The sequence below is a fragment of the Salminus brasiliensis genome, chromosome 11, assembly GCF_030463535.1.
Source record: "Salminus brasiliensis chromosome 11, fSalBra1.hap2, whole genome shotgun sequence".
NCBI lineage: Eukaryota > Metazoa > Chordata > Actinopteri > Characiformes > Bryconidae > Salminus > Salminus brasiliensis.
The window spans coordinates 11057609-11079711 of record NC_132888.1 but is presented as its reverse complement, the minus strand read 5'-3'; the positions used below and the strand labels follow the sequence as shown (position 1 = coordinate 11079711).

Sequence of the window (22103 nt, the reverse complement as noted above, 5' to 3'; positions counted from 1 at the left end):
TTTCACCCACTCAATTTCTCGCTAACCACGCCCCCCTCTGCTACGATTGGCTAATAGCCTCCGAATTCCTGCGCTAGGATTGGTCAGGAGCTGATCGCTGTTGGGTACTTCTAGCCAATCCAAATACATGGGGCGGGGTTTGCTTGAATATGGGTGGGAAAAAAAACTAATCACGTTGTTGAAGAGTCAGACCACTCACAAGTTATTAAGGCATATGCATAAATCATCAACCATAAAACATAATGCAGAGGTAGACACAGATGTGCAAATGCACACATGCAGCTTTTGTAGTCCCTGTAGAGAAGTACTGCCAATACATTAGGACTTTTTGGAGTGGATAAGCATGAACCTATTGGCACCATGCTGCATAATGCCAGGCGCAGGGGTATAAAGGGGTATAAAGCCCCCCAGCAGTGAGCTGTGGAGCAGTGGAACTGTGTTCTCTGGAATGATGGATGGTGCTCCATCCAATACTTTTGGGATGGGTCAGGTTGAGTGGTGATCAGCCAACATCCTGACCTCACTAGTCAAGTCAAATCAAGTCAAGTCAAGTGGGGTTTTATTGTCATTTCAACTACATACAGAGTACACAGTGAACGAAACAACGTTCCTCCAGGACCATGGTGCAACATAGACACAGTGCATACAGAACACAAGTGCAACACAGTATAAGTGTGGACAGACAATACAACACTATACAGACAGAGAATAATAAATAATTGGTGGTAGTGTGCAAATTATGCAGTGTGCAATAAATATTGAGTCCAGTGAGGTAGTAAAGTTATTAGTGCAAATGCTTTGTGCAAAAAATGCTTCCCATTTTATCTGGAGTAAATGGTTGGAGAGAGAGAGAGAGAGAGAGAGAGAGAGAGAGAGACAGAGAGAGAGAGAGAGAGGGAGAGAGAGAGAGAGAGAGAGAGAGAGAGCACTAACACTCTTGTTGCTGAATGCAATTAAATTCTTACAGCAATGCTTCAAAATCTAGTAGAAGCACACAAAATGTGCCATAACAAATCACATGTGAACGTTCTCTCTGCTTATTGGTATTTGATATGTCTGGGACGGGAGCTAGAAAGTTAATACAGATTTCTGTGCAATTTAACGTGGAGCAACAACTGCAGGGATGGCATTTGTTCATATCTGTAGTAAATATTTTGTCAGTATACAAGCTTAACACTGTCTAAGGGGACCATTTAGCTCAAACTTGCAGAGTACACCTAAAACTTAGGTCGGATTGAGGTCAGATCACATTCTCTCACATCTAATGCATTCTTGATGAATTTGTTGTACCTCACTGTCAAATTGTCAGATTGAATTCCTAATTATTTGTTTAAGCTCGTTGAGCTCCTGGCATGTTTTGCTGTTGCTCATACCGCCTTCATATGAGATCATTTTATTTAACACCAAAACCATCTAAGAAACTTCCGTTTCTATGCCACTTTTCCTCAAGTCCCTATTTTAGTATACACCAAGAGCACTTGGGGATAGTTTTAGACTACTCTCCACCGCTGCTCATCTCCCACACGGTCTGGTTAAAATTCAAAGCGGTTTCTCCTCAATCCCCAAACATGCTGTACTAGCTGCAGATTCTACAAACTTGAACAAGACAACAACAACCGGCTCTTTCAATTCCTTAGTATACAGATTTGAGTGTTAGTGAATGAAAATGCAAAGCAGATGTTGAGTGAATAAATAAGTCCCACCTTGACTGCAGACTGAACATATAAAACATAGCCTATAAAAGAACACAAAGGCATAGGTTTAAATGTTTATTTATTTGTATTTGTAGGAAATATATTTTCCAGATGCCAGCATCCCTGAGAAAGAAACAGGTGCAACAGGACCACAACATGTCTCCTCATTAAGGAAGACAAAGGGCACCTGAAGCCTGTCACCATAAGAAAGGAGAGGAAAAAGGAAATCCTCGCCCGAGCAAAGCCTGCCATTTCAGGGGCTTTTTCCCAAAACTCCAAGCCACCATCCTGCTCATGCCAATACCTGTCAGATGCTCGGTGATGTGGGCCTACCTGAGCCAGAGGACAAAACACAGAGGGAGCTTGTTAGCGGACAGCGCCCCCCTTTTGTGTTCTGTCTTCAGTACAAGCTTTGTATCGTTTAATCAATCAGTTGAATAGGTGGTTTGGAATTTTGTTGAAGTTCATTGGATAAATTGCTGGGGAAAGCTCCTAATATATATATATATATATTTTTTTTTTCATGTTAATATACCTAAGCAACATATATGAGTATATATATATATATATATATATATATATATATATATATATATATATATATATAATAAAATAGGGGTTTTAGAAGTGAAAACAAGTCAACAAAACTAATAAAGAGCCATCATTTCCTGGAATAAAGATCATCTTCACATGTGATCTATCAGTTCAGTTTGCCCCACATGCCCAACTAGGAGGTTGAACGGAAAATGCCACTAAATATTTGCCCACCCTCTTCTTCCCTAAGAAACCGCAGGTGATCAGCCACCAGTAGCGGCACTGTGGCCTGTTGCCCCATAACATATCCCTTCGTATTTTCCCTTTGTAAACTAATAGAGCTATCTGCCACAGTAGCCGTGCTCTGTTCTGAATGGCTCTGTAGATGCTGAGAGATGATTTGAGATGATTTGTCCACAGAGCCTCTCCTGCAGGGTCTTGCCCCACCCACCAGTCTCTGCAGTGTCCTTTATGCAATCATCTCAAAGCAGCCTCGACGATGTGTGTGCATGTCCCGCACTCGACGGATAGACTGGATCTGGGGGTGGTTGGCACCCCACTCATTCCAGTGCTTAAAGGGGCCAAATTCAAACAGGTACTGGTATCCTCGATAACCAGGATATTGGTACCCAACCCACCTATAAGGAACAGAAATGTGGAAGTGCATTTGTGAAAGTAATCACGGTGAATTGTTCACAGTGGTCATGCTAATTATTCACAGTGGTCATTTACATGATAAGTGACCTACGTTCCTCCGGTGACTTGAATACTAGCTACTCTGTCCTGGAAGCCATAAGACCACAGGCTGGGGATGTCCTCATCACAGACCTCCATCTTACGTCCGTCAAAGTTCATACACTCGAACAGGCAGATCTTATGATCTTGTGGGTCCTACAGGCAGAGTGATACAGACCTGCAAGTCAACTTTTTTAACACTTCACTCTAATGATAACTACCTAATGTACTCAGACTGGACACTTTATTGAAACCACCTCCTTGTTCCTACCCTGACAGTCCATTATATCAGCTCCACTGAACATATAGAAGCACTTTGTAGTTCTATAATTACATGGACTGTAGTCCATCTTTTTCTTTTACCCCCACAAAAGCAGGTGTTATTTGGGTGGTGGGTCATTCTCAGCACTGCAGGAACACTGACATGGTGGTGGCGTGTTAGTGTGAGTTGCGCTGGTATGAGTGGTACAGACAGGAAAGGAGGTTTACAAAGTATGCAGATAAACAGATGGACTACAGTCTGTAAGTATAGAACTACAAAGTGCTCCCATATGTAAGTGAAGCTGATGAACTGCATAATGAATGTGGAACCAGGAGATGGTTTGGAAACAATGCTAATGGGTTGCTCATTCTCTTTCACCCACCATGCGGATTGGCCTGACGGACATGAAGCGATCACAGCGGTAGCTGTTGGACCAGGTGTCCCAGCGAGGGTACTCTCCTCGCTCCAAAATGAACATCTCACCACACATGTTCTGCTGCTCATAACCCACCCAGCTGAAGATGAACAGAAAAATACATTGCATTTATTTGCATATTAATAAAATATTTAAAATGGTGCTACTACGAAATGTAGCACTGTAACAGGAAGATGCAGCAATGCACTGTTTGGTCTACAGCCTAGCTGTCGTCTAATGCTCTATACACTTACGGTCCACAATCCACTCTGATGGAGCGGACACGATCAAGGCCCTTTTCACAGATATTGCGACACTCTCCACTTAACTCCATCCTGCGGCCTTGGAAGTTCTCACACTCGTACAGATATATCTGCACACACACAGAACACAGGTCAGAATTACTAAACAGTATTATCTGTCAGGCAATGCATATGCTTTGGTGTTCATACTAGCAATTCAGTGGTAATGGGGTTTGAAGTGAACAGAGTAATCGTCCTTACAGAAAAGTGTTGACCTACTTTGTGGGTGGGCATCCCCATGGCAGAATGGCTCCCGACACTACCCTGCACAGCAGTATGAGACATGGCTGAGGCTGCAACCATAAAGAGAGAAAGAGAGAGAGAGAGTGAAAAGAGAGCTTGAAATCAGAGCTCTGTGACCATGCTGTAATTGCACCATTATAGACAAAAGGAGCAACAGCCTTTTGTTACAGCTCCACTAGCAGCAAAACTATCTGCAGTTCTGCTACCACTTTCCCCATACACCTTAACAGGCTGTGCATGGACCCACACTTCAGCATCTCACTCACATACTTGTTCCATAGTAGCTATCAAATTAATAGTAGAACTGAATAGGATTATCGAGTTAAAACATAGCCGGACATAACTGGACTTTGTTCATTTAAAACATCCATACAGTTAAGCACCAATAAAAAACCTAAGCTAACTGCAGTGTAAAACAGCTTGAAAAAAACCTTCAGTTTAATCTATTGGATCCTAGATGCCCTAAAGCAGAAGTTGCTTGCTTAAATGAGCAGACTTAGCTGCATTTGTGGCTTTGTTAGACCATATTAGACCACCAATTAAAACAACAGACAATGGGAAATCAGGCTATTTTGGAAAACAACAGTAGAAGTAGTTATATTATCATGTCAGGCCCAGTGGAATAACAGCCTTTCCCCTCAATTTTCTTTGTTTTATGCAATTTTCTTGATTATCAATCCACTGATGCCTTGAATGCCTTGCATAAAACAACACATTGCTACAGTCACAACACATTTAACTCTTTGGCTTATATGTGTCACATATTATGGAGGGACATCCTCTTTTGTGCTTTAATTTGGTCCCTTGCCCTCCTTTCAAAAATCCCCCACCCCTCCACCCACCCACCTCCTGAATCTCACCAAAATGCTGCAGTCAGGCACAGAGCAATGGAATGTAAGAGGAGTGCTGGCAGAGGAAAAGATGGCAAGGCCCAAATGAAGTGCTGGTCCAGCCTTTGGAAGGCTTCTATATATACATATATATCCCAGTCGTGCTATTAGGCCTGCATGCTGCCACGCTATTGGATGAAAGTGATGGGGTTTCGGGGAGGGCGTGGAGAGCGAGCTTATCTCTGTGGCCTTGCTGACTCTGCTGGTCGCTTTGTTCCACGACTCTGCTGGACACCCACCTCCATCAGCAGAAAGCCTCCCTCCATTCCTCTCTCTCTTTCTCTCTCTCCCTCTCCCTCTGTAGCACTGATAGCAATGTGCTGACCTCAGTAGGCTGGTCTCAGTTCACGCCGCTGGGCTCAGTGAGATGCTTCAGGGTTGTTGTTGTGTGTGCTGGTGGACTTGAAAATACCTGCAGCTGTTCATGGTGTTTTGATGATTTCACTTTCTGTGATCTTGTGTAAATCAGAAAAGTCAAGCCTGAATAACATAGGCCTGGCTTTAGTTGCTGATCCACTTCCATAAAGATAGCAATAATAGTATTACAGCTTTGAGACAAAACAACATAGGGCCACTGAATCATAAAAGGCCTACCTGCCATTTTTGACACTGACAAATACACAAAATACAGAGGCCACTTACCCCCATGCTCGACAAAATGTCCAAATGAATTTTCTTTGGATTAAAAGGATTTGTTTGCATCTCCAAAGGATACATTCCTCACTTTCCTTTCATCTAGCCAGACTCCTCCTCATGTTCCACCTAGCCCCGGTCGGCAGCCTGCTTTGCATAAAGTCAAAGGAGTGGGCAGGACATGGATGTTGAATAGCTGCACACGTAAAGGCCTATGTGTGTGTGTGTGCATGCATGTGTGCATGTGTGTGGGTATGTAAGGGCAGGAGGTCAGTTGAGGGGCTAGTTGCCTGTCTGTGAGGTTAGAGAGCAGTGAGCACCAGTCCTCTGTTAACTCTACGCTTTTATTTTACAACATGTTCTCGCTAGAGGATTTTCTTTTCTTTTTGGACTCTTTATCAATGTTATTTATGCACAAAATGTTTTTAGGAACCGTTTTGAGGTAAAGATTACTTAAAACCGCTGTTGTTAGCTTGTTAGCGTCGCCCCCATCCGTGTATCTTTTGCCTGACAAACCTGTCATGTGTAAAAGTATGTATGGAAGCCATCGGCCTGGCATGCAGCCTGGTGCCAGCACGCAGTGGGCACAGTGCCCTCCTTACAGTTGGTATTGTGGGCCGGGTAAAGCCAGTGGCTCAGGCACAAACAATGAGGCCTGGAGCAAAGTGCTGACTGCTGCCCAGCCTGTGGCCTAGCTTCCCATTCACCCAAGCCATGTATAAATAGAGCCCTCAGCAAGAGGTCAGGAGACCGTTGTGTGGAGCCCCCGAACGCACACAGCTATTTGTTGGGTAGGTCAGGTAAGCCATGCATCTCGGTCCTTTCAGCCTCTTTCCTTTTAGCGCTTTTCGCTGATCTGCAAAATCTGCACAACACAGTGCACCATTCAACAAAAATGGCCCAAAACAAACATAACAGGCTAGTAAACAGGCATCTTTTAGAGACATGCATGGGCACTTTACCTACATGTAGAACAATGCAACTGCATGCACCTCAAGTACTCAAATTATTTTTAACAGAACTTTAAATCCACAAACTGCACAAAACATCTTATTGATGCTATAGGAAGTTAAATTGAATGTACACATTTCATGCTCCAAATATTTCCATTATCTCAACCTTTAGGCCTAAAATATGCCTGATTTAGATAAAGAAAAAACAATGGCATTTCTGAAATATAGACTTATGCATTAACACTGATTTGGGATGAGGAACTTGGCAATACAGTAAATGCATGCTTTCTGCCTTTGGTACTGTAAATATATCCGTACATATATTTCTATATATGTCTATATAACTCTCAAGTGTTCTTGTGTGTTCTCCAGGTCAAGCAGCACTAAGAAATTTGCAAGAATGGCTTTGACTAATCCCATGCCAATGGGACCATGGAAGGTGAGTAGGCAGGGATGACGAACGCACATAGAGGTGAACAGACATAATGACTCTTCCACAGTTCTTAAAGCCTGTTGCTGTGTCCACATGTAGATCACAGTTTATGACCAGGAGAACTTCCAAGGAAAACGAGTGGAGTTCACCTCATCTTGCCAGAACATCATGGAGTGTGGAATGGACAATGTCCGCTCCCTGAAGGTGGAGTGTGGAGCGTAAGTCATGTCCACAGACACAGATATGTAGTCACATTAGGCTTGCAAAATCGGAGTAGGTCATTGTCAGCATGTTCACTATAATATAGATGTTCCAGATGTGTGCTTTGTGGATGTGGGGATGAAACATGGCATCCCCATGATCCAGTATATTGATTTTCTTTAGTTCTTCTATGACATTGCACCAAAAAAAAAAAAAAAAATATATATATATATATATACTGACCTATACTGAATCCTGACCTCAATGACTATGTGTGTTTGGGTAGCTGGGTAGGTTATGAGCACTCCAGCTACTGTGGGCAGCAGTTTATCCTGGAGAGAGGAGACTATCCTCGCTGGGAGTCATGGAGTGGCAGCAATGCTTATCATATCGAGAGGCTGATGTCCTTCCGCCCAATCTGCTGTGCTGTAAGTCTTCCTACACAGTGAGAGCATTTACATGGTGGCATGGCATACTCTATCAGACCCAGATTATCCCTGAGTCTAGAACAAACAGAATTTCCGATGTTAAATCTCTACTTTCTCTACTGCCATTGCAACTTAGTCCAGGACTAGGCTTAATCCATGTCTAGGAAACAAGCTCAAAGGGGTTGCAGACAGCAGTGGGCTGACTGAGTCTTTCTTGATATGTGCAGAACCATAAGGAGTCCAAGATTACCGTGTACGAGCGGGAGAATTTCATTGGGCGGCAGTGGGAAATGAATGATGACTACCCCTCTCTTCAGGCCATGGGCTGGCCCAACAATGAGATTGGATCCATGCAGGTTCAAAGTGGGGCGTGAGTATCATGGAACTCAATGCAATTTGCAGTTTATTAATGTCAAGCTTGACCTTATATGTGTAAGGAACTAAAGTGGGGGCCAACATTTAGGCCCATAGGATTTGGATTTGGGAATTAATCTGTACCTGGGAAATCAGCTAGCTGCTGCTAGATAAAGCTGTGTCCTTATTGACCTGATCTCTTCCATTCCTGCCCTTGTTATTCAGCTGGGTTTGCTACCAGTACCCTGGCTACCGTGGGTACCAGTACATCCTGGAGTGTGACCGCCACGGCGGAGAGTACAAACACTACAGGGAGTGGGGCTCCCACGCTCAGACCTTCCAGGTGCAGTCCCTCCGCCGAGTGCAGCAGTGAGGACAGCTCCTTCTTCTTCTCCCTCCCTCCTTCCTCCACCTCCACCTCCTCCTCCTCGTCCTCTTCCAGCTCCTCTCCTCCACCCATCCACCCCAACTGTGGTCAGCCCAGTTAGACTCCTCATGGCACAGGCTGAAGATCTGGTGCTACGCGGCAAATGTTTACAGCACTTTTCTCTCTCTGCTCCCCCTGGCAAAAGAAAGGAGGGAGTGAGAGAGCCCCCAGCAGGCAGAGGCTGTGAATGGGGCAGTGATGTGACTCAGGCTTTGCTCCTTATTATTGTCACAGTGCGATCTGTGCAAAAAGCGATCAATAAAGGGTACCAACATAAAATCGTTTCTGCTGTGTGAGAGTGCGTGGAATGCTTTCTTTTTGTTTTAAAAGCTGTGAAGAAAAAAAAGAACAAATTGATGTTTGTTTTAGAGAAAGAGACATAAACACACAATCATGTCTTAACTCGACATCAACTTGTAAGCAAGCTTGAATTAAAAAAAGCAAAAAATAAATCTGAATAAGGGTGGATTTGTATCTTGTCATGGAATCTTGATTTATTTGATTTAGACAAAGCAGGTCTGAGGGACTGGTTCTGCAAAAAGTGGATTTTGAGTAATTTAGTCATTATAACCAATTAAAGAAAATGGACTTTTACTTAATTTCTATAAATTAAATTAAATAAATTTAAAAAAAAATCTATAAAAGCAACAGATTTTAAGTAGTTTAAACACTGTTAAACTTGTCCCATTCACCTCCCAGTCCATATGGTTCAAATATGTTCATAAACATTGATATCACAAACCAAATCATTTACATACAGTACTGTATAAATGTGCATTAACGTTAGTAAAGCTATTTCTATATCTGGGAGGTAAGTATACACTTTTTTTTAAATAAAAAAAAAACCCACTAATGTGAGCATTAGTTTGTTAGCCTATCTCTGCTCAAAGAAAGCCATGTATTTACAGCTACCATCAAAAGATTATTAGTCCTCCTTCATTAAGGCAAATGAGGTGAGCTGCTGATGAAATGAAAGAAAACAGTTTACCTGTATAAAACATTTTTTACTGTATACTGTTTTTATGTATACTTGAATTTATTTATTTTATAATGCTATATAGTGTTGACTAAGGTTTTAAATGATTATTATTATTATTATTATTATTATTAATAATATTAATACAAATTACAAGCAAGTTTTTTTAGTAAGCAAAACACTAACTAAATCAGTTAGCCTAACACAGGCAAACACAGAGTAAACAAAGTCAGTGTGTTTAATTCAACTGTAGAAAAATGGCCAGTACGATGCCCTGTCAATTAATTTTGTACATATAACTAATAATTTTGTACATATTACTATTAAATTTGTAAACATGCTATTACTTTTGTACATATTACTATTACATTTGTACATATTACTATTACTTTAGTAAACATTACTATTAATTTTGTACATATTACTATTAAATTTGTACATATTACTATTAAATGTGTAAACATGCTATTACTTTAGTAAACATTACTGTTAAATTTATACATATTACTATTACTTTAGTAAACATTACTGTTAAATTTATACATATTACTATTACTTTAGTAAACATTACTATTAATTTAGTAAACATTACTATTAATTTTGTAAACATTACTATTAATTTTGTGCATATTACTATTAATTTAGTAAACATTACTATTAATTTTGTAAACATTACTATTAATTTTGTGCATATTACTATTACTTTAGTAAACATTACTATTAATTTTGTAAACATTACTATTAATTTTGTGCATATTACTATTACTTTAGTAAACATTACTATTACTTTAGTAAACATTACTATTAATTTTGTGCATATTACTATTACTTTAGTAAACATTACTATTACTTTAGTAAACATTACTATTAATTTTGTGCATATTACTATTACTTTAGTAAACATTACTATTACTTTAGTAAACATTACTATTATATTTTGTATGTATTAGTACACAAACACAGGCTTCATTGAAAGGGGCCTGTAAACTGCGACCGGAAGTGTAATAGCGACCTTGTGTGGCGGCCTGCGGTGTTGCAATGCGACTGTGAAAAAAGAAGTCCGGAAGTGGGCCGGTGGCGTCATACAAGACAAAAAATAAAAGCTCACACTTGCTGAACTATCCCACCGCTTTAAACTTTAAGAAAAACTTAAATGATCTTTAACTGCCTTAAAAATCTATAATAATACCCTGCTACAATGTCTGCTCTCTTAACGATCTTAGCAGGCGCTCTCGCAGCGTATGTGCTGATTTACTACACCGTGATCAGTGGGTCCAGATGCAGGAGCAAAGCAACGCTGAAGGGGAAAACAGCGGTTGTCACAGGTTGGTTGAAACTCGGTACAGACAAGCAGTGTTTCTTTTTTTTTGTCCACCATGCAAAGCTTAGTGGGTCCAACGGTTGTTCTGTACAGGGAGTAACACTGGCATTGGGAAGGCAGCAGCTCTGGATTTGGCCAAACGAGGAGCCAGAGTTATCCTAGCCTGCCGAAATCAAGAGAAAGCAGAGGCTGCTGTTTATGACATTAGGAGGGTAAGGTCGTGTTTCCACTCGCTCTCCGGAGATATCAGCTGCCCATTAATGAACCCCTGTCTCATAGGAAAGCGGGAACACAGCGGTGTTGTTTATGCATCTGGACTTGGCGAGTCTGCAGTCTGTGCGCACTTTTGCTGAGACCTTTCTGAAGACTGAGCCCAGACTCGATCTGCTCATCAACAATGCAGGTGATCAATAACATCTGGCCCGAGGAGGGTGGAGAAGTCCACTGTTTTTTTTATTTTATTTTATTTTTGTTTTTTAATTTTTTTTTTTAACTCCAGTTAAATATTAATTCAGTTATAATGGAATATAATAACCTAGAAAAACAAAACCGGTCCAAAAAGCTTCAAGAACTTTGTGTTTTACCTTTTAGATGTGTAGTGAAATTTGGGACATCCAGCATGTAGCTGTCACAAACAGAATATAGGCAATTTAAGTGTGAAAAAGGAAATAAGACAAGGACAGAAGTAGATTCCCTCACAAATGGGTTTCCTATGAGTGACGTTGAGTATTAGAAGTTATACACAGAAAAACAAATCTGTCCGTCACATGCAAAGTGCATATAAAGGAGAGGAGAATAAGGTACAGTTCTACAGATGTCCACATTTGCATTTTTCTTGTATTTAATTTTTGCCCTGAAGTCTACTTATGAGTATTGCAAGAATTGTAGAATTACCACAAAAAAAAAAAAAAAAAAGAGCCAGAATTAATTTCTACAAGACCATTTCCCGGGCTATTACTGTGCCTTTAAGATTAATAATTGAAATAAAATGTAAGCACTAATTCTGAAACACTCTTTGTAACTTCAAACGGAAGTAAACGGGTGGGGCTAAACTGCTGTAGGCTGACCATATGTAAATATACATAGACGTTAGCTAATAATAGGTATTTTCCGATCTGATCCAGTGAATCAGGATTGGGACAGATCCAGGCATATGTTAAGGGATTAAAAATAGGCTATTTTAAGCCTGAACCAGTTCCAGTCCTTTGTTTTCACTTTGTTCTAGCAAAGAGCCCTTTGACATCCTCTAGGCACCACAAATGGAGGTTATTCACAGTCTGCCACTGTGTTTTCTGCTGTTTTTGGCCATGATGCTAAAACCATGCAGGAAAATAAACTCCCGCCATGTCTTTACTCTTGAATTATGGCTGTTCAGAAGTAAAACTATTGCAGATTTATTTATAGTAAAAGGAGTAGAAGTTGGGGGAGGTAGACGGGCTGGATTAAGACATCCCTATTTAATAAGCACCTAATAATACATAAACTATTTTGCAGTCTGTTTGCACTCAACATGTGTTGTGTCTTCATTGCTTTCCTATAGGCCTGATAGGACCAGGCAGGACTGAGGATGGCTTTGGCATGGCGTTTGGGGTCAACCATCTGGGCCACTTCCTGTTAACCCTGCTGCTGCTTGACCGACTGAAGGCGTCGGGGCAGAGTCGAATTGTCAATGTTTCAGCACTTTTGCATCGCCTGGGCTCTGTGGACTTCAGCACACTCAACACACACAAGGACCTGGTCACGGGACAGTCCTCCTGGCACTGCTTCAAGGCCTACTGCCACAGCAAGCTCTGCAATGTGCTCTTCACCCGGGAGCTTGCCAACCGTCTTGAGGGGACTGGCGTCACCTGTTATAGCTTGCATCCAGGTTAGTGACCCCTTATTAATGGTCTTTTTAAATGGGCCTGCATCCTGGTTAGTGACCCTTATGCTATGACCACCTCCTTTCATTTTTGGATCTTTTTCCATTGCACAGGACTCCTAGTATCTCGGGTGGTCTGCACAGTATTTTACAATGGGCACAATCTCAAACTTGTAAGTGTCTGGTGGGCAAGGGGCACTTTAGAATTAATTGATATTTTCTATAATGTCTTATAAAATAATATATTAGTTTTAATACATGATCATATGATCATATGATGATAATACATGATAAATGGATTGGCTACCTTAACATCATTTCTGGTTATTTGACATAGTGTATAAAGTGCATATTTGTAATATTAAATAATATACAGTGAGTCCAAGAAGTATTTGATCCCTTGCTGATTTTCTTCGTTGGCCCACTAATAAAGACATGATCATTCTATACTTTTAATGGTAGATGTATTCTTACATGGAGAGACAGAATATTAAAAAGAAAATCCAGAAAATAAATCTAAGGAATATATATTAATTGATTTGTATTTCATGGAGTGAAATAAGTATTTGATCCCTTAGTATTCATTAGCAGTTCTGGCTTTTACAGACCAGTTAGACACTCCCAATCAACTTGTTACCTGACCTGAAGCCACCTGTTCTCACTAATCACTTGTGTGAAAAACACCTGTCCACAGAATCAGACAGATCACACAGATTTCAAGTCTCCAACATGGGTAAAACCAAAGAGCTGTCACAGGACCTCAGAGTCAGAATTGTTGACCTTCACAAAGCTGGAATGGGCTACAAAAAGATTAGTAAGGTGTTGGATGTGAAAGTAACAACTATTGGTGCAATTATCAGAAAGTTTAAAGAGTATAACATGACAATCAACAGACCTCGGCCCGGTGCTCCAAAGAAGATTTCGCCTCGTGGGGTGGCAATGATGCTGAGAACAGTCAGAAATCGTCCTGCAACCACTCGGCAGGAGTTAGCAAATGACCTGAAGGCAGCTGGGACCACAGTTTGCAAGGAAACAATTGGCAACACTTTGCGCAACAATGGATTCACATCCTGCAGTGCCCGAAAGGTACCCCTGCTGAAGAGAGCACATGTGGAGGCGCGCCTCAAGTATGCCAATGATCATTTGAAAGATGAACCAAGTTATTGGGAGAAGGTTTTGTGGTCAGACGAGACCAAAATTGAACTTTTTGGCCTCAACTCCACCCGCCATGTGTGGAGGAAGAAAAATGCTGCCTATGACCCCAAGAACACTGTGCCCACCGTCAAGCATGGAGGTGGAAGCATAATGTTTTGGGGGTGTTTCTCTGCCAAGGGTACAGGGCTACTTCACCGCATCACTGGGAAGATGGATGGAGCCATGTACCGCACAATCCTGAGGGACAACCTCCTCCCCTCTGCCAGGGATCTGAAAATGGGCCGTGGTTGGGTCTTCCAACATGATAACGACCCTAAACATACAGCAAAGGCAACAAAGGATTGGCTCAAGAAAAATCACATTAAGGTCATGGAGTGGCCCAGCCAGTCGCCAGACCTCAATCCGATCGAAAATCTATGGAGGGAGCTGAAGGTCAGAGTTGCCAAGCGACAGCCCACCAACCTTCATGATTTAGAGAGGATCTGCAAAGAAGAGTGGGCCAAAATTCCCCCTGGTGTGTGTGCTAAACTTGTGGTTAACTACAACAAACGTCTCACCGCTGTGCTTGCAAACAAAGGCTTTGCCACTAAGTATTGAGTGTGTTTGGCAAGAGGGATCAAATACTTATTTTCCTCATTGAAATACAAATTAATTAAAATATATTCTTTAAAATTATATTCTGGATTTTTGTCTTGATATTCTGTCTCTCCATGTTAGAATATATCTACCATTAAAAGTGCAGAAGGATAGTGTCTTTATTAGTGGGCAAACAAAGAAAATCAGCAAGGGATCAAATACTTCTTGGACTCACTGTATATATATATATTTAATATCCACCTAGCCAATACATTTAGCTAATTTCTCTGAATAAAGGTTACTTACATTCAACATTTATTTTCTAATACTTGATTGATTTATATTTTTGTCAGTCTCTTTTTTTTATACATACATAAAATACACTGTATGTCCAAATGAATGTAATGAATTCTGAAGAATGCATCAATCTACTTTAAGATGTGATGACAGATGTGAAAAAGCACACAGTCTTGTCCCTGTAGAGAACTATTGGCATTAGGCCTCTGGAGCAGATAAACGTGAACCTATAGACCCCATGACTAATGCCAGGCGTAGGCTAGAGGGGTATAAAGCTGTATTAATCTGTGAAGCAGTGGATCTGTATTTTCTGAAATGATGGTACTCCAGCCAATACTTCTGGGGTGCGTTGGGGATGAGGATAAACTCAATCCTGTTTTTATTTATTTATTTATTTATTTTTATATTCAGAAGAAACCAAGAATGAGCAGTGTCCCAATACTTTTGTCCATGTATTGTATTTTCTTGCTAGTGTTAAAAGGGACCGCTGCAAAATTCTTGTGGAGACTGATACAACAGCACCGTATTGACTACATGAAGCTGTGATCTTCTCTTTTGTCTCATTGTGGCAGGAGTGATTGACACAGACTTTGGTCGCAATATGAGTCGGTGGCTGAGGCTGCTGATGCTGCCCTTCTCTAAGCTCTTCTTCCTGGACGCAGAGGGAGGGGCTCAGACTACACTGCACTGTGCGCTTCAGGAGGGCCTGGAGCCTCTGAGTGGACGTTACTTCTCCTCCTGTGGGCTGCAGGAGGTCAGTGCAGCCGGCCGGGACGATGCACTGGCCAGAAAGCTGTGGGAAGTGAGTGAGAGGTTGTGCGGTATGTCGTGAGAGTGAGGTATGAGGGGCATAGAGGGACTTTGTTGCAAGAAGGGGAACGGTACTGAATGCCTTGTGATAGATTTCTAGGAGTATTTGATGACCACCAGTGTCTGTTAACTCACTCAAATTGCTAAGATTTCCACAGAGAGCCTTTTTACGACTGCTATTCACTGTTTCCTTATACATTAAGCTGTTCTAATAACTACACAGTTGCAAATATGTCACAGCAAGCTTAATATAAAGTAGATCATTCATAACTCTTGTAAATTAGCTTTTTAGAGAGTTAGTTTTTTTTCTTTCTTTTTTTTTATTTTTCTCCTGTACATATTGTAGTACAGATTACAGTATGAACCGTTCAAGCCATTCAGTGTTATTACTTCTTTGACACTGAACATGTTTATTTTAATAAAGCACTAATGCTGTCACAATGCTGTCACACAGCAGATACCACATCATCCTGCTGATTCTTTCACTTGTCATGGATCTCTATCCTAGCCCAGCCTGCTATGCAGTGGTGCTGGAGGCTGTTGTACCTGGTTGATTTTGTTCACTGGGTGGCAGTAGCGTGCCACTAAAACGGTCCTCTGCTCAGCGCGGCTCATGCTTGTCAGGACAAGAGCCAGGGCGCCATAACCTTAACTAAAGAGACTTCTGTCAAGATGACAGGCAGTGGGATACAGCGCTTCCAAGGCTTTTAGAACATTGAGAATTTGAAGTCATTTTGTGATTTTGGAGCTGGAGTGGAAATGAAGCAGCTTTGTGTTCTGTAGTGTTAATCAGGTGGCAGCGTGCTTCTGCAGCCACACTTGTTTAACACTGACATTTTGTTTTGTAATAAGGTTGGGTGACCACGACACATGTATGCTATATTAGGACACTTTTGCTGAGATCTAGAAAAAGAAACATTAGGGGCTGGCATATCACGGCATATCCCGATATGTCAAGAAATTATTACATTATGCATTTAGCTACTTTAGATTGCACAGGTTGCTAACAGAGATGTGCAAATGCACATTCACAGCTTGTCGAGCCCCTGTAAAGAATTACTACCAATAGAATAGAACTATTTAGAGCAGATAAACATAAACCTATATCACCATGCCTAATGATCAGCGTGGACTATAGGGAAGTATAAAGCCTCCCAGTATTGAGCTGTGGAGCATTGAAAGATTCTGATTGAAAGGTGTTCTCTGGACTGTTTGCGCTTCACCCAAAACCTTGAGTTTAGAAGTAACAATGAATGAGCAGGTATCCAAATACTTATAAAATATTAAAATATTTTTTGACAATGTAAATCTCTCAGTTGTGATGAATGAAATATTTCATGATGGATGGACCAATAGAAATGCTCCAGAATGCCTTGTTATAAAGTCAGTGTATCTTTTTACACTGACTTCCATTAGAACTTAATGTCATTTTGGAAAGGAGACATCAAGGAAAATACAACAATGCAATTAATTTTTACTCACTGCTCTGCACCAAATCCTATTAACCAGCCCATAATATGCTCTGGTTTGTAATAAAACAAACATGCAGTTTATCAGTTCTATAAGTACTCAAAAAAAGTATACTGTGACTTTGTGCTGTTTATCACAATACCATAATAAATATTGCCCTATTGACTGGCTTTACCCTCCATATTGGTATGGGCGATGTGCAGTGCTAGTGTGTGTTCTTCCTTGTGGGTTCAGGGTGGTTTTGGTATTGTTTAAGAAGGAACTGAGGCTCAAGGCTGATCGTAAGATTGAGGACATATAGTGTATAGGCTCTCGCACTCTTATGGTCTAGGTCTGAATAGTGTGTTGCCCACTGAGTGCACTTATGAGTGCATATTGTTTTGGCCTGGAGGTGCCACTGGGCTATTGACTCTCATGGAAAGCTACAAGGCTGATGCTGTGTTCACCTTTTCTATGCATTCTTCTGGATCCTTGCCCTTTTATACAGTGTCCTGTGGGGAGACTGAGACCGTAAAGATGAGACTGGAGAGGATCACTATTATGGGCTGGCTGTGGCAACACTTAAGAAGCTTCATGAATGTGGAATGATTTCAGAACAGATTTCACATGAGACCAGCAGTTGAGCTCTCCATGCACTGGCTACACATATTCTTCCGTAGCAGCTGTGGAGAGGTTTTTGGAACGCTGGCAAATCCCATTCAACCTGCTTAAGTTCATGTTGGACTTGGAGTTACAACATACCATTATTAAGGTTGAATTTGAAAATGTTACCAACTTTGTAGCTCTGTGCTGTTGTTGTTAAGCCATGCAGAGAGAACACTACACACCAGATACACTATATGGACAAAAGTTTCTGGACACCTGCTCATTCCACGTTTCTTCCAAAAGCAAGGCTATTAAATTGAGTTTTTCCTGTTTTTGTTGGAGAAGCTGTCTCTGCCATACAGGGAAGACTTTCTACTAGGTTTTGCAGTATTGCTGTGAGGATTTGATTGCATTCAGCGACAAGAGCGTTAGTGAGGTCAGGATACAGGTTGATCACCACCTCACCCCAGGTTCCCAACGCATCCCAGAGGAATTGGATGGAGCACTATCATTCCAGCGAACGCAGTTCTACTGCTCCCAAGACTAAGGGTGCTAGAGGGGGCTTTATACCCCTCTACCCCACGCCTGGCATTAGGCATGGTGCCAATAGGTTCATGTTAATCTGCTCCAGAGAGTCATACTCTATTGCCAGTACTTTCCTACAGGGACTAGACAAGCTACGTGTGTGTGCGCGTCTGCACATCTGTGTCAGAAAATGCTACAACTTATAACAACCAAATGCATTCATTAGAAGAGGTGTCCACAAACATTTGGACATATCGTGTATATCCCAAAAGAGTGACCTTTCACACTCAAATAAAATAATTATCCATTTAAATGAATAATGTTTTTTAAATGAGGTGTTTTGAGACGTACAGTACAGTTTCTAATTAGACTGAATGGGATTTATGGCAGTGTTGTAAATTACAAGATGTAAATCTTCTTTGCTGGCTGATTTATTCTCATTTATGAGGCAGTTAGTGGTCTGGTGGGTGTTGGTATCGAGTCAGTAGAAAATGTTGGATTAGGTATTGGAGGGAAAAGTCCTGTCACAAATCTAGCCTGAAATAGGACGTACTCGCACTGTGATGTAACGTTAGCAGTGTAGTTTTTCCTGTGGTGTGGTGGAATGTTTGAGTGCTTTGAACGCCCACTTTCAGATGCTCAAATTAAAAAAATATATATATAGAAATATTTTTTTATATAGAACCATTAACCTCATTTAAAACAATGCAAGGTATCGTTATCAGCTGATACTCAAGATTTCACTATCAGTTTCACAACAGAACAGCAGTGGTATCGCACCGTCTTTTGAGACATAGGCGCTGCATTTTGGCATACATTTCTTGCTTCACTTTTGGAAAAAGAGTTCTTCAATGTTTTGGCAATATAGAAGTTCTAAGGGCAGCCATGGCAGTTAGAAAAGAGGCCTTGTGACAGACGGGTTAGATACGGAGGACAAATTTCTATTGCACAAGGGTGATTGAGTGGTTCTTCCTTCCTTCTTCCTGCCTTTAAGACCTCAGGTAACTATTTTGGTTCTTAAATGGTACCTTTTCAGATTAAAAGGTTCTTTTGATTTGAGGAAAACCTTTTGCAGAAGGTTCAATATACCACCAAAAAGCGCTCTCACTATTGTAATGAACCAGAAACCTCCTTTTATGTACTATATAGAACCTTTTGTCTTAGATTGTATGTATGCATATCTGAGCATGTGTTGGGCCTACCAGCCTATGTGCAAGTTTCAAGCAAATAAGCACTGTTACACTGGTCTTTATTGCCTGTTGCTTTAAACTTTGGCAAATACAAATTGGCCAAAAACATCTGTTGGCTAATTTGGCTGTAAGAAAATCGGAATAGGCCCTAAAAAATGATAATCTGCCACCCCAACCCAGCTGCTGGTTCCTCAGCCTCCTCTGAGCTCTCTCTCACATGCGCTGTAAGTCTGTAACTGTGCCGTCCCGTTCGATTGGATCTCTAGAGACGACACGTCGATGAGCGACGCCAGGTGTTTGCTTTGGACGCACTCCCGAGCTCCTGGGCACAGTACTTAACCACTGGATTAGTGCATCAATTAGCAATCACTGCAAGGGAGGGCCCTGATTGATTGAGACTGCTGATGCTCTGCTGAGTGTGGAGCATGCTGGAGCTTGTGTTTGTGTAAAGCATCCAAGTGTGTATGAGTGCATGTGTTTGTGTGTTAAATGTAATGGAGCCAGCAACAGAGGGCTCGATTTAAGGGGAGGGGACCCCTCCCTCCCACAGTCAGCACTGACAGAAATACTCCCCTTTATACAACTACTCTCTTTTACTACCACCAATTAATATGATGTGATACTGCTTAAGATACACTGTATGTTCAAATGTTTGTGGACACCCCTTCTAATGAATGCATTCAGCTACTTTAAGTTACACCCTATGCTGACACAGATGTGCTAATGCGCGCACACACACACAGTTGCCAAGTCCCTGTAGGGAGGTTCTGTCTTTAGAATAGGACTCTCTGGAGCAGATAAACATGGACCTATTGGCACCATGCCCAAATCCAGGCATGGGCTAGAGGGATATAAAGCCCCCCAGCTTTGAGCTGTGTTTTCTGGAATGATGGTGCTCCATCCAATACTTGAATAGATAGGATGAGTTGAGGATGAGGTGGGGTAGAGATCATCTAACATCTTGATCTCACTAACACACTTGTTGCTAAATGCAATCCAAATCTAGTGGAAGCCCTCCCTGGAGTAGAGGCACTCTAGCAAAATAAGAATAAACTATTTTTAATACCCTTGATTTTGGAAGAAACAATGAGCAGATGTCCCAATACTTTTGTCCATGAAGTGTATTTTAATTCTTTCTGGATTTGCAGTCGTTTCCAAGTGGGGCAAAGCTTGCATGCACCTGCTAAGGAAGAGGTTTTGTAGAAATATGCAGTTTAGCTTTTCATTGGTAATGCAGTAGTGTGTTTGTTGCAGTATGTAGACTTGCTGTAGTTCAGAAAAGGCACAGGTTACTCTAAACTAATACAGTAGACTGTAGACTGCCTTTTTGATGACCAGAGTTAAGCAGTAAAAGATGTATGGAGTATAATATAAGCGTATAAAGCATTTAGCAGTTTTTTTTTTATTTGTAATCTTAGGATTTTTTTAAATATTCAATAACACTAAATTATAGTAATATAACTATTTCACTATTAGCCCGGCTAGAGAGATTTTTCTGTTGAATATGGAAAATATTAAAAGCCTACACTGCCAACTACTGTGATGTCTGTCTTATCATTTGAGTCCACCATCACCATTATAATGCCATCACTGGTTATGAATAAACATGATATGATGCTTATGATTAGTTTTGATTGTGTGTTAACACTTATTGAATTCTGTCTGTGTTTAAAGGAATAGTTTGGCCGAAAGGACAAAAAACAAACATAGAGAACTATCCTCTCAACCCAAAATATTCAATCAACACAGACCTGTGTGGTAAATTAGTGCAGGTAAAGAATCATGCTTGCTTCAAGCCATATGATCTTAAATAGCTATCTCAAATTGTAATGTAGTTTCTGAACCTCAGTGGTATGTTATTATCTAAAAAAAAAATTACTGCCTGATGCCGGAGTTGTTTTATGATATGCGTTTGTACTGAAATATATAAATCTGTTCCTGTGGAGAGGCTCAAGCGTGAGTTAAAGCAACTTGTTCCTGCTGCAGTTGATCTCACCATTATTTATACTAGAACTATACTGAAGAAGGTCTCAGACATTGCACTGATGGTCATGCATGTGAGGTGGGATTGGTATGGTAGTTTTTAGAGTTTGGGTTGTACGATTGTTTGTTTAAAAGCTCTGCTACATGTAAGTGTTTCGTTGGCTGTTGGAGGAAGCTGAGTTGATCAGGATACACTACTGGTGGGTTGAAAGTCTAAAGTTTGATATACTCTTGCGTTTAGGATACTTGATTTTTGACTCCTGACTGCTCTAGAATCCCAACAGCCTATAGCCAACCAGCACAGACTCACAGACAGTTTTAAACTTTAAACATTTATTATCCAGATTAACCATTACTTTACGATCATCAACATGACATACTAAACTCAGAAGAGGTGTTTAAGTTAACTTGTGGTTCTGGGCAGTTATCTCTATTTTTGTCCGTATTTATAGATACACTATATATTATAGACACTACAGAAACAGTGTCAGACACCAAACTTGTCTTGGCTTATTGACTGTGTTTGGGGTAAGAGAGAAAAATCCTGTGCATTAATGTTATATATTTTTTATATTCAATTGAAAATACCAATTTGAAAATTAAATTTCATTATTTGCTAATGAATTTGATGCAGAAAAACTAAGAAATTTAAACGTTGGAAAAATGATAGAACTTGATTTTCTTGATTTTCTTGAGCTACCCCTGAATTTACTGTTAATTTACTGTTACTTTCATTCAGTTTTTTATAGCCTTCAAAAAACGTTGCTCTCAAGGAAGACAACAAGCCAACCAAAAAACCCAACATAATGTCCTTGTATTTTTGTGCTAAATACGCTATTTTTAGCATTAT

General features: G+C 40.7%; 3 protein-coding genes across 4 annotated transcripts; 2 read left to right on the top strand and 1 right to left on the bottom strand.

The window, feature by feature from the left end:
* Window positions 1-2697: 2697 nt before the first annotated feature.
* crybb1l3 (crystallin, beta B1, like 3) lies at window positions 2698-4227 on the bottom strand. 2 transcript variants are annotated; one of them, XM_072691005.1, is made up of 5 exons: window positions 4144-4227; window positions 3895-4013; window positions 3608-3740; window positions 2977-3119; window positions 2698-2866 (listed from the first exon to the last, which is right to left on the bottom strand). In XM_072691005.1, the coding sequence occupies exons 1-5, from the start codon at window positions 4225-4227 to the stop codon at window positions 2698-2700; spliced, it is 648 nt and encodes a 215-aa protein (XP_072547106.1). The 2 variants fall into 2 exon arrangements, with proteins under 2 accessions (XP_072547106.1, XP_072547107.1); XM_072691006.1 differs by having other exon boundaries at window positions 4162-4227.
* Window positions 4228-7058: 2831 nt separating this feature from the next.
* cryba1a (crystallin, beta A1a) lies at window positions 7059-8450 on the top strand. The gene is made up of 5 exons (XM_072691007.1): window positions 7059-7100; window positions 7194-7312; window positions 7582-7723; window positions 7951-8093; window positions 8303-8450. Exons 1-5 carry the CDS (start codon window positions 7062-7064, stop codon window positions 8448-8450), a joined length of 591 nt encoding a protein of 196 aa, XP_072547108.1. The 5' UTR covers window positions 7059-7061.
* Window positions 8451-10581: 2131 nt separating this feature from the next.
* dhrs13a.3 (dehydrogenase/reductase (SDR family) member 13a, duplicate 3) lies at window positions 10582-15963 on the top strand. The gene is made up of 5 exons (XM_072691655.1): window positions 10582-10805; window positions 10895-11013; window positions 11081-11204; window positions 12342-12668; window positions 15263-15963. The coding sequence occupies exons 1-5, from the start codon at window positions 10679-10681 to the stop codon at window positions 15520-15522; spliced, it is 957 nt and encodes a 318-aa protein (XP_072547756.1). The 5' UTR covers window positions 10582-10678; the 3' UTR covers window positions 15523-15963.
* Window positions 15964-22103: the final 6140 nt, after the last annotated feature.